This window comes from Thermobia domestica, chromosome 8 (assembly GCF_964235325.1).
Source record: "Thermobia domestica chromosome 8, izTheDome1.hap1.1, whole genome shotgun sequence".
Classification (NCBI taxonomy): Eukaryota; Metazoa; Arthropoda; class Insecta; order Zygentoma; family Lepismatidae; genus Thermobia; species Thermobia domestica.
The window spans coordinates 193,947,451-193,965,659 of NC_137461.1; the positions used below are offsets into that span (position 1 = coordinate 193,947,451).

General features: G+C 35.8%; 1 protein-coding gene across 1 annotated transcript in view; it reads left to right on the forward strand.

The window, feature by feature from the left end:
- The window catches only part of LOC145693403 (ATP-binding cassette sub-family C member 4-like), a 242,808-nt gene that overhangs the window by 201,985 nt on the left and 22,614 nt on the right, over window positions 1-18,209 (forward strand). The window contains exons 21-24 of the mRNA XM_081769370.1: window positions 320-447; window positions 5,097-5,342; window positions 8,912-9,084; window positions 14,909-15,038. Of these exons, the coding sequence (XP_081625496.1) occupies window positions 320-447; window positions 5,097-5,342; window positions 8,912-9,084; window positions 14,909-15,038 (677 nt within the window). The remainder of the gene's footprint in view (window positions 1-319; window positions 448-5,096; window positions 5,343-8,911; window positions 9,085-14,908; window positions 15,039-18,209) is intronic.

An 18,209-nucleotide genomic window follows, 5' to 3' on the forward strand; every position in this document is an offset into this window, starting at 1 on the left:
GAAACCCGTATTCCCTCATTTTACATCTACAATATCTATGGATAATTTCGTTCACGTTGGTCCACTTGTTTTTGCCTTTCGGGCGTCGCTTTCAAATTTTTTGCATGGGGGCTTTTGCCCCCTAAAGCCGTTTTTCAGCAGACGTTTCGTTTAAAACACGTATTCGTTTATATCATGTGTAGTATCTACCTGCCAAATTTTATCAAAATCGGAGAGTTACACTTAGGAAGTGTTACTGTTTAGTTGTAGAATGAATGTTTAAGTAAAGACTTTTAAAAAATAATTTCTCTTATCAACTTTTTTTTATTTGTTATTCTAGATAAAAATCTTCCGCCTCCGTGGCCTGAACTGGGTTCTATATTGTTTGAGAGAGTGACTCTTCCTCATCCCAAGACAGTTGCATTCGCATTAAAAGACGTTACTTTTACTGCAAAACCTGGGGAAAAGGTAATGCAATTAGCGTACGTGTAAGTTGGTTTCAGGTACACCAGAAGCCAGACTGCTCTCTCGAATTGTGAGTTAATATTATAAATTGTGTTTGGGAATTAACTTCTAATGTAAAACCGAATTCGGGCTACTACTATGGAACGATTTTTCGAAATTCAACGAGGAAGTCTGAGGAAATGGGAGGGTTCTAATTACTATCATAAGATGCATATCTGGGAATTCTTTTAGTTAGAGACTGAAATTTTGGTATTCAAGTTTTTCATTTAAAATAATTAAATACTTGCTTCAGCGTTTTTTCGAAAATTTTCTAAAGAAAAGAGGTAAAAAGTAAAAGGGTTTAGGGGTGTCAATTATTACAGTAAGATGTCCGTACTGTATCTCAGAATCCCTTAAGTCATTTTATTATGTTTGTGTGTATTAGGATTGTTATATGTTTGTAATTTATGGATTCTGTCAATAAAGTAAGAACGCCTGGTTCGGAAAGGTCAAAGATACCACTGTTCTTCGGAATATGAGGGCACTCTGAAGATTTAAACCTTGAATTTGGTATTTAGATTTCTCAATTTAAGTAATTAAACACGGGTTTGAGCGTTTTTAGATGTTTGACGTAGAATGAATGGATTATTGTACAAAAGGTGGTTCACTATGACCCCCATACGATACGTTCAAATTTAGTGCAATTTTCGAGTTCACATGCATTCTATATGAAAGGTGCAGCAGCAAAAACACAGAATATTGCCCGCTGTAATATGTGAGGTCATTTGCTAGTGTCTCAGGTAACTTTGCTGCTACCTGCCTTTCACTGCAGATCATTTCTACTTTTGTACTCTCTTATATAGTGTGTGTCACATGAAAGCAGCCTAACCGGGTAATACCAGATATGAACAACTTAATTGTATGTAATTCTCTGAGTAATTCTGATTGACGCTGGTGTGCCGACCAATGTGCAGTACGGTGGAGTGAAAAAATCAAATTTTAGAGTATGGAATTCTAATAGGACTCAAAAGTTGCATATTTGCATGCCAATGAATGGAAAAATAACGAAAAAAATTCATACTTTGGATCTTCAGTCCGCGCAAACGACTTAAAGATTTAAAAAAATGACAAAAACACTAAAATTTACCTTTACGCAAGAAATATACAGATTACTTTTTTTTTCATTTCCATAGGATCTAAGTACTTTATTTTAGTTGTGTGGGGTCACGTTTGTTAATAATTCGTTATGTGAGTGATTTTATACATTTTATTTTCATAGCGATTTTGCAGCTCTTCGTCCATTTCTCAACGTTTTTTTTCCCTTGAAATGGCCCAGAACTCACCACGAGTTTTAAGTTCCACCCATACCCTATCCAGCCATCCTATCAATTAGGATGTGCTAAATTATGTTGATTTAGTCAAGAACGTTATTTTAAATTCAGATTTTTTAAAATCAAATTTTGGCATTGTGACTCTTGAGAGCAAACTTGCTCTCATGTACCCATCTCTGTTTCCTTGTCCGCACACTTTTCCTGCAGACTCTGTGTCAAGTTTGACACATCTTTCACGTTTCTGAGTATGGCATGGAAAATTTAAGAAGTCAAACTCAGGAGCAGATTTGTCATGAATAAGTGATAAGATACGAGTTTCTGTTATCAAGCTTTCGAACACTGGTGGGGGCGACAGCTTACAATATCTCCAATCTATCAGCTCACTGTAGTCCGTGGCATCAAAATTTATTGAAGGTGTCATAAAAGTTCTAACAGAGCAATTCAGACAGGGCAGTGTGCTCCAGATGTGGCTATAAGGGATCCTTGTCTTCTTAGTTACTTCCGATGGCTGACGTGTGCAAACTGGGTTTTATGGTTGCACGTTTCTCAAACAAACCAAACAAACGAACTCAAAATACTTGTAAACTACATTATAAAGACATATGCTCCTGTCTGGTTCGACATAAAGAGATATCAGTCAGTGAAATATGGACCTAAACATATTTTGAAGGTAGTTCAAACAATTAGACATTCGCCAAACAACATTAAAAGAATCATCGATCCTGTGATTGAGAGAAACGCGTTCTTCTGTCATCCAGAGAACATATTGTTAGTTATGACACTGGATAGGAGACAACACATGCGAGAGTTGAGTTACAGGGGAGTGCTAGAGCCAAGAAATCAAGATTCGAAGGTGAAATCTGTTAGAACTTTTATGGAACCTTTAATAAATTTTGATGCTACATTTGAGCTGATAGATTGGAGAAAATGTAAGCTGTCGGCCAGTCTGTCCATCTTATTATTTATGCATAACAAATCTGCTCATGAGTTTGATTTCTTAAATTTTCCATGCCATACTCAGGAAGATGTATCAAACTTGTCACAGAGTCTGCAAGAAAAGTGTGCGGACAAGAAAACAGAGATGGCTACATGAGAGCAACTTTGGTCTCAAGACTCACAATGCCAAAATTTGATTTTTTTAAAAAAGTCTGAATTTTAAGACAACGTTCTTGACTAAGTTAACACAATTTAGCACACCCTAATTAGTAGGATGGTTGGATAGGGAGTGGGTGAAACTGGAATTGCAACCACCTCCTCGTGGTGAGTTCTAAGCCATTTCATGAAAAAAAGTTGACAAATGGGCGAAGAGCAGCAAATCGCTATAAAATAAAATGTATAAATTCACTCACAAAACGAATTAATAACAAACATGGCCTCACCAGGCCCGCAACCAGTCTCAGAAGTTTTGGGGGGCCATGAATATGTTAGGAGGGCCAAGTCATTAAAAATTGTCCTACAAATTGTTTTTGCATTAATAATAGTATTTTGTATTGACGTGTGGAGGGGCCACGAAACGTTTAGGGGGCCAGGCTCCCTAGCCCCCCTCTGGTTGCGGGTCTGGACCTCACACAACTTAAATAAAGTAGTTAGATGCCATAGAATTGAGAAAAAAGTAATCTGTATATTTCTTGCCTAAAGTAAATTTAGGTGTCTTTTGTCATTTTTTTCAAACTTTAGGCCATTTGTGCGAACTGAAGATCCAAAGTGTGATTTTTTCGTTATTTTTCCATTGATTAGCATGCAAATACGCAACTTTTGAGCCCTATTAGAATTCGATACTCGAAAATTTGATTTTTTTCGCTCCACCCTTATGTGCAGTTCTTTATACCCTTGTGGGGTCTGTTCCTGTGTGGTGATGCGGCCGTGCTGCCCGATGTGTAGTTGTTTAGCTGGAAATTCTGATCTGTTGAGTTCTGGTAAACTAGTTGCGTCGAGAAGTTGGTGTTTTCCGTGAATTGTGATAGTGGAAGAATATTGCGGAGGGATCAATTAAGAACTCACAAGAGGCCTTCAATGTTAGGTATTCAGGAACAAAGCCAGCTACGAAACACTTTGTTCAGGAACTAGTCCAAAAATGGGATCAAACCGAGTCTGTGGTAAATCTGAGTAGGGGGAAACACAGTTCACATCGGGGACAGTTGATCTGTATGTTTCACGAGGCAGCTTTTTCTCACATTGGTTTGCTATACCTGTGACACGCACATTTACCTAACCACTTCGGAAATCCGTGAGCTCCACTGAATGTCTCATTTTGCTCTTTCGTACTGTCTCGTTATGACTCTAAACGCTATTAGTCTATTTCACGCGGTAGTTAACAGCACTATACCTATAATACCAAAAACACTCGTCGCGAGTGGTGTCCGGACACTTTTGATCACATATATTCCCACCTATGCCACTTTTGAACCTCGGTCAGAGCATGGGGTACCTATCTGACTTCAATTTTCCTCATGCTCAGATCTTGTGTTAGCATGCGGTACACTGATCCGGAAGAAATGCTCAGTTCCGGCGCCAATTCACTACAATTCCAGTGCCGATCACCGTCAAGCAGTGTCCTTAGTCTTGCAAGATGAATTTCGTCCGTAGCCGTTCGCATCGTGCATTTTGTCTACTGACTGTCGTCCCACCTGAAATGCTGCAACCCATCTCGCCACTGTCCGATACGGTAGAGCAACTTCACCACAGGCCTCTACTAATCCTCTGTGAATCGTTCTAGCATTTCGCCCTCGTGCCACCTGGAATTTCATAAACACACGCTGTTCTGCACGCGTGAACATTGCGTTAGGGCGGTATTTCACACAACAATCATTTTAACAATGTCTACTTTCCACACACACCGTAATATGGGACTACAGCAGGGTTGAACTGACTCGTATACATCCACGGAACACACTACATTCGTCATTTGTCTCCTGCTCACACGACACTCCAATCGTAGTAGTGTTGCCAGTTCGAGTTAAATGACCCTCGTATATATTAGTTTCTGCACTCAACAGAAGAAAGGTCAAACCTCTTGACTTACTGAGCTAGACAATCTCAATGCTTTCGAACCAATTATAATTAATAATTTTTTATATACAAGATGGCTCGTGTCAGTACCCTTACCATAAAAATCGTTATTAATAAAAATATATTTATATGTAGATATACACTGTAAGAATATTTCACATGATTATCGAGATCAAATATATAGTTGAGGCTCCAGAGTTTAATTATTTTTAATGTCTTAGGAACACAGTCTCATTTTCCCAAATATATGGGTCAGAATGTTATTATATTTTGAGATGACATTTCTACCGTGTTTATTACCAAACGTTTATTAGTTATGAATATCTTTTCCAGATAGGTATAGTCGACCGTGGAGGTGGAGAAGCTTGGGCTGTTGTGACATCGCTGCTTAGATTAGCTGAACCAGAGGGAATTGTCAAAGTTGATGGAGTTAATATTAAAAATTTAGGGCTGCACAAACTGCGAGGAAACATAGCAGTTTTACCCAAAGATTCTATCCTGTTCAGTGGATCTGTTAGATTCAATCTAGATCCTTTCAATCGAAGACTAGATCATGATCTTTGGAAGGCTCTTGAAGAGGTGAAAACATTTTACTCTACTTTCTTAGATAATTTATCATTATGAAAGTGGTACATTCCCCTAAGTTTAAGATATCAATCACTTGTAGGTAGTGAGCATAATAAGTACAACAGAGAAAGAAATAAGTATCGTTTCTTAAAGGTTTTTTTATTAATTTAATAAGTTGATTAATAAGTTAATGCATATAACAAGCACGAAAATTAAAGCATTGTTTTTCTATTGACTATTCTTATTTTCTGATTGTATTTACTATTACATTGAGGCCCGATTTCTGATCATTATTTCAATCTTTGACCACAAATTTGAAATGAAATGGGGGTGCTTTGGTAAGTTGCAGAGTATAGTACGTTTTATTTATTTTCCATAGCTTGTATTTCCTTGGGAAAAAAAGTATTATTTACAATCATGTTTCTGTAATTGATTTGAAATAATTTTTTTAAAAAGTAAGAAGAATGATAGAAAATTCTAATTGTTTGCTATGGAATTCAGCAACTTCAACAGACATATTGTAATGAATCATATATTTATTTGCAAGTGTATTAGCTCATATATAATTGACAATTATGTATATATATAATTTAATATAATATAATATGTATATATATAATTTATTTTATACCTAGGTAATTAGCATTAGTTCGGCAACTATTGGAACTAGTACCTGGAAATATAAGAAAAAAGTGTTTATTCGTATTTGGTTATAATTTATACACTCATGTTTGCTTTTTAAAGATAAAAATAAATAAATTGCCTTATTATTCTTTATTCATTCGACTGATAGGTATGCGTTATTTTAATTTTATTCATTCGACTACCTTAGCTATGAATAAGCGGAATATAATTGTATTTTGAGAAGTTATAATGAAGTTCATATTAGTGTTGGTTTGATGCTCAGATTTGTTTATTCATAATGCAATCAATAGAAAGAGCAGGGATATACGTAGTTTCCGAGTGGAAGGTCTCCCACGCCCAAAGGATTTCTTGTCCTCCCATATTGTTTATCTTTTGTGTGTTTATTATTTAATATTTTCAGCAAATGAAGAATCATTAAAACATAACGTGATGGAAAAATATCTAAAGAAATTTAAAATACTGTAAAATTAAACTATCTAAAATTAATCAACTATTTTGTTAGTTTCATTTGCCTAACTGAATGCACACAGTTTCGGATTTATTACCATATTTCTGCATAACAATGCCAATACCTATGTTTCAATAAAATAGAATACTGCACACTTATAATAATAATAATAATAATAATAATAATAATAATAATAATAATAATAATAATAATAAAAGGAATATTCTGATTCACAATATGCATTTTTAAATAAATCAATCTAAAATTGAACTTTTTTTTTATCATTAAACGGTGAGGCATAAACATACTGTCATATAGGAACCTGTCTCCGTCTGTCATACTACTTTCTTTAGTGGCATCGTTACAAGGGTGGATCCAGGACCGACTTCTGGAGGGGGGGGCGGTGGGTTGTCATACTGCTACTTAGAGCTACTTTTAAGAGCTTCAAACTCTGGAATGGGTTTTATTTATATATATAAAATAAGAAAGTTTCCTCTTCTGGGGGGGGGAGCGATCAACCCCCCTTGGATCCGCCACTGCATCGTTAAAATACGACACGGCAGACTTTTCTTAGAACAGCCTCGTTATAACTTTGAATTTCTTCCGATGCACAGCGCTGTTATCAATTGCTAAAGATGGCCGGAGTGTTCAGAACGCGTATTTTTTCATACTCGACCTTAGCTATAAGAACTAAATATACGTTTCTGATTAGGGTTGCAGTTTGCAATTGTCCAAACCTTCTGGTGCATGTATTGTGTATTATAGTAATAGAAGAAAATTGTCAATTCGTGTGTTGATAAAAATAAAAAGATAATTATGTTGGGTTACATTTCGTAAGAACATGAGGCATATTTTTTTCACGCGCTATCCTGTAAAAATATACATTTTGGTCACAAGGAAGAGCGTGAAGTTCGAAGTTGGACCACCCGGATGTGACATATTGTCACGTGGTATTACCAGGGGGTAAAGGTGGAACAAAACAAGCCCTGCAGGGCTTCTAACCCCTTTGCTTGCTGACACTCGCTCAACTATGATTTGTAACGTAAGTAAATCCCTTTTTATGCATTATACAAGGGCAAATGAGTATTATTTTTTTTATCTTATTTAATGATAAAAGTGTTATGAAATTTTTTAAAAATAAAAAAGTTTCGTTGGGCCGGGTTTGAACAAATGTCAAAAGCGATTTTCAATATTAGCTCATTCGCTAGCACCCTCGGTCACGAGGACCAACAGCAGCAGGCGTTTGATTTGTACTATATGTGGCAAGAAACGGATAACTTTAACCAATCAGAACCGTGTATTTAGCTCCTATGGCTAGGGTCAAGCGTGATTAATATATATGCGTTTAGGAGGTCTACAAGGGGTACACAGCCACAGGGAAATGGAGCCGGTGTGTGGGAACAAGTGTTTACCACAATGATGGTGCAAGATGTTTCCAATGGATGGTCAGAGTACTTGGGATGTTGACAATGTCGTTTTCTTCCATAATAACGCGAAACCACACGCGGCGAACAAAACAACGGCCAAACTTCATACTTGGTGAGAGATTATATAGCATCCCTCTTACAGTCCACACCTTGCCTCTAGTGATTACTATCTTTTTGGTCTCTTGAAGAAGTTCCTGGCAGGGCAGACGTTCAGGAATGACATTGAAGCGCTAAACAATGTTCGTCATTGGTTCCGTAATCAGCCGGCCGCATTTCTACGCGGCCGACATTTAGAAACTTTTGGTACGGTGGAAGAAGTGCCTCAACAGATTTAGTGGTAAAATATTATGTATATTTTGTTTTTCCGTTTTTATTTTGTAATCTGGCATAAAGGCAGCAGACGCTAAGATTTTTAAAGTTTCTCTCGTACAAATAAACTTTAATCTAAACTTTCATAGTCTAATAATAAGATTTTATATGAAGAAAGTATCTAGTACTATCTTTTATCGAGTCAGAAAGGAAGAGTGTATTGTTACTTATACATTTTTTTTTAATTTGTGCTACCAACTACATATGCACTGTGTATGTAGTAAAATACAAGTACACTAAAAGGAAAATGTTCATCCTTAATCGAAATAAGTATCTTAAGATAGTATACTGCAGTCTGCACGAACCTTATGTTGCTAATTTAACGCTTCTTGTAATTCAATTTCAACTAATGAAAAGCACAGAGAATGTTAGATCATACGCAATTGTTCCAGTAACCATAGTATAATAATGCTAGGTGTAGTGTGTAGTATATGATTCCAATAAAATTAGTTTCTAATTCGTTTTTGCTTACTTTTAATACTCATTTGATCCTCTCTCTATGTATCAAGGATTATAAATTTCATATTATCTCCTTAAAGTTGACATTAGTCAGTGCACTATTAAGTCCCTTAAAAACTTCAAAATTACTCATTGTGAGATCAATAAATTTTGCTTGTATTTACTACAAATGTTATCTGTCTGTAATCAGTAGGGCAACAAGTTAAATAAAGTTCAATTTGTTTTCCTGATAGGTAAATTTAGCAAGAGACGTTCGGGATCTGTCGAAAGGCTTAAATTCGAAACTGTGCGAGGAGTTTCAGATGATGACTAATGGAACTAAACGGTTATTCTGTATGGCCAGAGTTCTCCTTACCAATTGTAAGATATTAATTGTAGAAGAAACTTCAAGTCGTCTTGATGAAGTGTAAGTAAAACAATTTTCTCAATCTTAACTGAGATTTATACCAATTTTCTGAATTCCTTGAGATTAATCAGATTTGACAGTTCGTTACATATGTACTTGCAATTAATTTTAAAAGTTATCTCCTTTATCAATCTAAAGCATTTATTAAACGTTTATATGAATTTGTTATAAAGAGTTGGTAATAGCTACGTCTCCAAGAAAACTTAAAACCTTTCTACATTGTTATGATTTAACGTATACAGAGTATACCGGCAATAAACAGAGAAATTTTGCATATGTGTCTAACCAGGGAACTGTACGAATCGGGCACTCGAGTTGCCGGACGAGGTGCATCACATGTGAAAGAGGATGAAAAAAGATGTCCATATGCAAAATTGTAGCGGCTGAGGGCAACATGGACGAGCGTGAGAGGCGGAAGAAGTGGGGCCTACAGTGGGACTTAATAACACAGAAATATGCAGAATCACACGTTTCGCTCCCGAATGGTGAAAGAAATGCATGTCAAATATATAGGAAGTGGAGCATGAGAAGAGGTGCTATATTGTGGGGGATATGAACATCATGGGCGCCATCTTGAAAGTAGCCATCTTGAATTTGAATTCAAAATGTTAAATGAAAAGTGGGGCATGTGGTATATCAATTAAGACTGAAATTTTACCAGAAATTCATTGGTGTGAATAATTTTATAGTTTCTTTATTGTGAGTTGAGAAACACGAACATGCAACAACGTCTGGAGGGGATATATGGACATAGGCAACATAACCAATGTTTCATTTAAGTCCTGTTAAGGTACAAGTAAATTGCCCAGCAAAGAATACATGACAAAAAGATATACTATACGCATATAACAATGATCGTGTGGAAAACCATATTATCTAAACCATTCGCAGAATGTAGTTACTTTATGCACCTCTATAAGAAGAGTACAAAAACTGTGTTCACATGCAATTCACTGGGAATGTTGCAGGGGATAAAGATTGCTGTCTGTGTGTGAACAATATACGTACTTGCCTAAAACACTCATTTTCAATTTCGTGCTTCCATTAAGCATGCCTTCTACGTAGCTGGATATCTTGAAGAACATCCGTGAAAATTCCAAACTCAAATGACCTATTGTTTTGATTCTGACGTAGCAGCAGATTGTCAGGAAGATCAGTGTACTAATCCCAGCTTCGTCAGGTGTGCACACTGCGAAAATGTCTTTTGCTTCCAGCACATTCTTATCGACACCCTCCACATCAACTGTGTTTCATAGACTGGTACGGTATCTTTTTGATCCTATATTTACTTGTAATTGCCTATGTTATGATTCATGTTTTGTATTTCAAACGACTCATGGTGTAATGAAACGTGTTTTAGGCAAGTACGTATATTGTTCACACACAGACAGCAATCTTTATCCCCTGCAACATTCCCAGTGAATTGCATGTGAACACACTTTTTGTACTCTTCTTATAGAGGTGCATCCAGTGACTATATTCTGCGAATGGTTTAGATAATATGGTTTTCCACACGATTATTGTCATATACGTATAGTATATCTTTTTGTCATGTATTCTTTGCTGGGCAATTTACTTGTACCTTAACAGGACTTAAATGAAACATTGGTTATGTTGCCTATGTCCATATATCCCCTCCAGACGTTGTTGCATGTTCGTATTTCTCAACTCACAATAAAGAAACTGTAAAATTATTCACACCAATGAATTTCTGGTAAAATTTCAGTCTTAATTGATATACCACATGCCCCACTTTTCATTTAACATTTTGAATTCAAATTCAAGATGGCTACTTTCAAGATGGCGCCCATGATGTTCATATCCCCCACAATATAGCACCTCTTCTCATGCTCCACTTCCTATATATTTGACATGCATTTCTTTCACCATTCGGGAGCGAAACGTGTGATTCTGCATATTTCTGTGTTATTAAGTCCCACTGTAGGCCCCACTTCTTCCGCCTCTCACGCTCGTCCATGTTGCCCTCAGCCGCTACAATTTTGCATATGGACATCTTTTTACATCCTCTTTCGCATGTGATGCACCTCGTCCGGCAACTCGAGTGCCCGATTCGTGCAGTTCCCTGGTAAGTCCTCAATACAGAAAAAAAAATGTGCGACTTTTGTCGGAAACGCCAAGGTATGGAGTTACGTTCAATTTAAGGTAACCACCTTAAAATCAATTCAAATAATTGTTTTAAGTTGCCCCCATCTCCATAAGTAGACATTTCCGACCAAAGTCGCATATAACCTTTTTTTTCTGTTTGAGGTTCTAAACCTCATGCATGAGAAGTTTGTCGGTTTATTTCGAGAACACCCTGTATGTCGCACTGCTTTTGTAAAACATATAAATTTTAATATTAATATCATTACATACAATTAAAAGAAAACTGCAAAAAATAACTGTCAACATTATTTTGGTAATACCTTTTCTTTCATGCATTATAATAAACATATAATATCAAAGATATTTTCCTTGGCATTGTGGTGTCGATTAATTTAAAATTATTTTTACAGTCATCAGCAAATCCTAAGTTGTTTACCGACTACTACTTATCAAAACAGTGTCCTGTATCGTGAGAAGGCTAAATAGCTTCAATTGTGAAGCCTACATTAGCAATTACTAAAGCAATTACTCTTCATTAAATTTTGAAAAGTAATCGTAAATAAGTAAAGGAAATAAGTAACGAGAATTAATTTCAACATTTGTGTTCAGCAACTACAAGGACTCTGCTAGATGGAAAGGTTGCAACTTGATCTCACGCCAAACCATTTAAGCTCGTTAGTCATTATATAAGTGAGCTACCCATGAGTTCCGTTGTTACCTGTATGATACTTCTTTCTAATCTATCTGATTTTTCTTCTATTTTTGTAGTTCTCTTCCTATGGTACATCTCTCTATTCTTCGTAGTATAGTGTGCAAAAAGTGAATGCTCACATCTCCAATTCATATGTAAAACAGGAAGAATTTATTAGATTAAATTTTTGCACTTTGAAACACCTTTGCATCTTTTACTTCTCAATATGAAACTGTTACTTCCGAATATACTTCAACTTAACTTAATAGTGTTAATTTCTTCTTTAATATTACCATTCATGTATATATTCTGTCTAAGATAAACGTACATATTCTCTTCTAATTCAGTATTTTAAACTTCAATCGTTGATTTTCTGTTAAAGTTTCTGAACACTACTTTCTTTTTGATCCTTTTATTTTCAGTCTGACTTCTTTGCTCTCGAAATTAAGCTCTTTGAAATGAAATGAAAATGTTCAGTTTAACGTCCCAGGTTATGTCCTTAGGCTATATGAGACGGATGATTAAGTAAGTGAATCATGATGGAAGAATTTGTGGAATGAGAATATGGGAAGAAACGAGAGTATCCCGAAACGACCCACAGACACGATGTTGTCCACTACGGCCGGGGATCGAACCAGGGACCCCACAGTAGAGGTAAGCACTCTACCACCGAGCCACTGTGCCCCTGAAATTAAGATCTTGTATCATGTCTTGTAGTGCCATGTTGTTATTTGTGAATAGAACGATGCCATCCTCGAAACAAAGATGAATCAGACGTTTTCTGTTCATACTAATCCCTTTGTTGTTCCAGTTGAAAGATCCAAATTCATACATAAGTACGTTTATAAAACTGTCAGAGAAACAATGTCACCCTGTCGCACATTGTTCTATTCTTCTAGCATTTGTATAGTAATGGATATTTGTACTTACTTGTTTTTTGTGTTCTTCTTCTACTGCCTTTTTGCTCGTACTGGGGTTGACAGTTTTGATGATTTGCTTCCATTTTGCTCGATCCCGAACATCATCATCTATTAACCACTTTTCTTCTAAGCGATAATCACAATCTATTTCCTTTTTATCTTTTTCTTTCCCTTTTGTCCTTTACTTTCAGCTTCACCATTCTCTTGCCGTCATAATAATTTCTTCTCATTACATGATCATATCACTGCACCATTCTCTTTTGTACTTTCACACCTCTTTTAGTCACTTTAACACTGCCTCTTCTTCTTCCGTTTGTGATCTTATCCAACCTGGTAATACCACACACCTATGTGAGCATTTTCATTTCGGCCACGTCTCGTTTCTTCTCTTGTGTCTCATTGATTTCCTAAATTTCTTCTTCGTACAACATTGTAGGTCTCGCTATGGTCTTGTAGACTCTTCCTTTCACCTTGACACTTGCCCTTTTATCATAAAAAAATATGTGAGACATTCTTCCAGTTCATCCATCCCACCTTAAAACTGTACTCTATTTTCATATCTAAACTCTCATCCTTATTCATAGCGGAACCTAGGTATTTAAATGTATTTACTTTCTTTAGATCCTGTTTTTCCATCTGCACAGTTTCCTCTTCATCTCCTCCGATGTTCACATATATATGTTGTTTTCATCCTCTTGATGTTTAACCCTCAGTGCTCCAGACTTCATCTCTGCTTTTCAAATTTCTCTTCTAACTCTTTCGTTTGGTACTACATAAGAAACATCTGAAAACAGCATACACCAAAGTGATGCGTTTTTATTGCTTTAATTAAGTTGGATACATATTGGCTCAAGAAAGATGGTCATGTAATCCGACTCTGATAGATATCCAGTCCTAGCTGCTCTTGACATTTGTCCTAGCTCCTTCATACAATCTTGGGCAAGGTGAAAATACTTTTCTGGCACACGTCTACTTTTCATGCATCTTCAGATTCCTTGACGCTGTACCTTGCCATAAGCTTATTCTAGCTCGATAAACACTATATGCATTTCTTTCATACTTTCTTATTATTTTTCCATCGCTTATCTAATTGCAAAAGTCTCATAAGTTATTCCCCAGTCAGGTATGAATTCAAATTATTCGTCTTTTATTGTTCCTGATCTCACTAATTTGTCTATAGATGTTATCTATAACTTGTATATAGGTGTCTTCGATACTACGTGTTTTAAGAATTTAATAGCTCTGAAATCTCCAACGATTCGAAAGGCTTTCTCATAGAATGCACATAACACATAAGAATAACACACAGTCGTTGGACCTTTGTATCAGTTCCCAGTTCCCTCGCTCCTTAAATATGATCTACTGTGCTATGTGACCACCTCTAAGTTGAGCCTGTTCCCTTGGCTTAGCGAACTTTTTCCTTTTTAACTGGTATGCCAGCATTTTCATAAACATTTCGTAAATTTCAAGGTGAAAGGCTATCATTATGTAGATCTTTGTGTCCTTTGTTAAAGAACAGAATAGTCATTCCACTTCTTCACTCTATCACTTTGTAGATATTTAGTATAAAGCTGCAGTAGGAACTTTACCGCTTCATCTCTAACTTCTAACATATCTAATGTAACTCCATCTTCTTGTTTATTGCGATGTTTCATACTATTATAACGCTTGAGTTCGTATATATCCCACATTTTACGGAGTTGTCTATTATAAGGTTGTGTTCTGGCAAAATTGTTTTTGATGCAACATATGAAATATATGAAATTATGTGAGATTACCCTGTATAACGGAAGTATAATGTGATTTCTTGTCAACAATTAGACAGGATTCACTGCCTCATGAAAACTGGGAGAATAGAGAGAAATCTACTGAAAATCAATAAGAGACTTCAAGGAGTTATTTAAGATAGGTTAATTCCTAAGTTTACAATTATTCATTATTATTTGTTTGTATAATACTCATACAGTACTTCAAATTTAGCTAATTGCCTTATTTCAACATAAATTGCCTCAGTATATGGTAAGGGACATGAAATGGTTTAAATCTCTTCTAAATGTCATAATGATGTTTTCAGTTTATTTGTTTATTTAATTTTGTTTGTTTACAGTACTGAGGAAATAATACAAACTATTATTAAAAGAAGATTTTCCGATAGAACAATTATAACTATAGCTACAAGATTACAAAGCGTAATGGAGTCAGATAAAGTAGTTATATTAGAAGACGGAAGACTTGTGGTAAGACATTAAATACTTTTCTTAATTATGCCTTTGCTTTTGTATGGTGGAAAGGTAGGTACAAAAGAAGAATCAATATTGAAATCAGTATGACCTTTACTGGATAAATTTACAAACAAATACTCTACCGACTATGTAACTGACAATCACTATGACAAGGAATGCACTATATAGAAGTACAAAATAGACAAATAAAAAGTCTAGGCCTACATATCTCGAAGTATTCAAAACGAGTCAAAAACTTTAGTTATGTACAACATGCTTTTTAAACTATTGAAAGCAGTGTGCAGCAATGTACTATGTTAATGTGATGAATAGCGAGAGTAGAATGTTATGCACCCAACACAATTCTAATAGGTTTACCTCTGGTGCATGGGATCCTAGGTTCGGAAACACTGTGTGTATGCGTTTTCTCGGTGTTCTCCTTTTCCTCCCGCTTTCTTCATTCCATCGTTTTATTCATTTCTCATCATCACTGTCTCCTTTAATCTAGCCGGCATATCCGTGGGACGTAAGATTTCATTTACAATTCTAATAGTAAAAGAGTTGTTGAAATTTGACCTAGATTTTAAGTTTCTAATAATTTTGTTTTGAAATAAATTAACATCAAAAAAGTTTCCTTTATTGAAAAGTGCTCGAAACGTTAAAATTATCTTTTGTTTGTTGTGTGTTAGTATGATAAATAATATAAGATAAATTTAACAGATCTAAATAGTTAATTTTGTTCAATAATGATAAGCTTTCATATCTCGCGCAAGATTTGTGTGAACATAGTATTAACATTTAAAAATACAATTTTCAATTAATTTTGGAGGTTTATTACATTTTTAGTGTTATTACCAAATATATGACTAATATTAGATTATACATCGACGGATCGATACGAATTAACCGTTAGATGATTGAATAATTTCTGTAATATGCTTTGATCTCAAATAGTAGAGTAGTTCTATATTTTCTACTTTCTAGCCACATAATGTACAGTTCTGGGCTAATACAATATCTATTATAGAAAAGTATTTTAGAAAAGTGAATGTAAAAAGACTAAAATTTCTAAATAAAAGTCCTACACAGTACTGAAGCGAAAATACCGTTGCATGTAGATATATATTGTAGAAACTGTGAAGGAAGACAAACTCCAAGTATGCCTCAGTATATTGCCCCTGTATAATAAGTATTACTAAGAAAATTTTGTAAAACTGTTCATATCATCCTGGTGTTTCATCCACTACTTGAAACATGTACTATCGGAAATAGTAGACAGAAGAGTAATAGTACTGGAAATTTATTAGATTTCCTTTCAAGCTCACATCAAAACATTTGATACTTGTGAAAATAACTTTATTCTAACGAAACATACATGGAAGTCCAAACATAAATATAGATCTACTAGTGGAGACGCATTTAACACATTTTGTATACATTATTCAATTCTAAAATATTTGCACCACAGAACGTGTACCTGTAGCTTAAAAGCCTCAGACACCAACCGCTGTAGCGGTCAGGATGATGGTAATATCTATAGACAGCACACTGATAGAAGTTTGAGGAGTTTGAAGATTGTCAAACACCCTTTCTGACGAGTTCAGTCTTGTGTGTGTCTGATATGACATCATGTATCTGATATGACCATGATACCAGCGAGTATCTATTATGTAATTATATGACCTCGAATGTTGTCATATAATGAGAGATGTGAGAGGTCAAGTTGTTCCGAAGAATTGCCATTTGCGTGGATTGTAACGTGTCAGTAATGCACTGTGGCGTACACGATGAGAGTCGGGAGGTTCCCAGAGGGAACATGCCCTAATGTTCTCAGAGCACATAGAGGAGCCCATGGGTACAAGAATCCCAATGTGAACGCATGGACACTGTACAATAGATTGTTAGATGCAGGTCTGCGTTAAGGCGTCTCTCTCGTACGATTACCATTGACATCTGCTCATCACCGAGAATGTCTTGGTAATGTCATTAGAGATTGTAATGGCGGGACGAATGAAAAATGATGGTATTCAGTCATAAGAATTGTTTTTTTGTCTTGGTCACAGTAATGGCCGTTTGTGTGGCCCCTTGGAGTGGTTACAAGTTTCATTAAGATAAATAATGTTTTTGAACATGTTTTGGATATTCTAGAGCATGTTCAGGACATCAGTACTACTCTCATCTTCTTGTGTACTAAAGGACCTCGTACTGAATGTTTTAAATGTGTTTCAACTGGTGTAGGGGAAAATGGGTAATAAGAGACAAAATGGCTGGTAGTTTAGCTTTTCACTAGAAAAATCGAAAAAAATCCCCAACTTACTGTATCTTTCTGTGTACAGGCCTTTAAAAATTCATTGCTTTTAGGCAACTTCATTGTCTTCTTTTCTGTCTTTCAAAAAGTGTCTATCAAAACCTTAAGTTCCTAAAGTCAGTCTTTTTCGTGAAAAATTTTTTTACAACTTAATTATGAACGTTTCTAAACATGTTTACATAAATTTGTACAACATTAGTGATACTTCAAAGTTTAATTGTTCCAGTTTTTCCCTAATAAGTGTGCTTGCCAAAAATGTCTCTTATTACCCCATTTTTTTTTTTACTTTGTTTTGTCGGGGTGATAAGAGACAGTTGTTTGGTCTTTCCACGGTCACTAACTGAAGATTGAAATTCCACTGGCCTCCTCATGATGATATTCAGGAAGTGAATAAAGTGTTTATCTCTTATGGTCCTGCAATTTTATTAGGAAATGATCCGTTCATTGTTAGAAGAGCAGGACTTGTAAATATTAAGAGGCTTTATTCTGTTGAAAAGAGAGAATGTTCGGTTTAAAAAGTTTCGGTGTAGGCCTATTTTCTGTTTTAGGGCTTAAGGTTTCATTCCATCATTGCTAAAAGTATTCACGCAGGCTATTTTTCATTTTGGTATAAGGGCCGCGGTGGCTCAGTGGTAGAGCGTTCACCTCTGGTGCTTGGGGTCCCGGGCTCGATCCCAGCCCCCGCCAAGTAAACTTTGTGGTGGACAAACAACGTGAGCGTGGGTTTCCTCGGGTTTCTCCCGTTTCCTCCCACTTTCTTCATTCCATCATTTCATTCATTACTCATCATCACCGTCTCCTTTAGCCTCACCGGCATAACCGTGGGACGTAAAACTCAAAGATTTCATTTTTTTTCATTTTGGTATAGCCTATTTAAT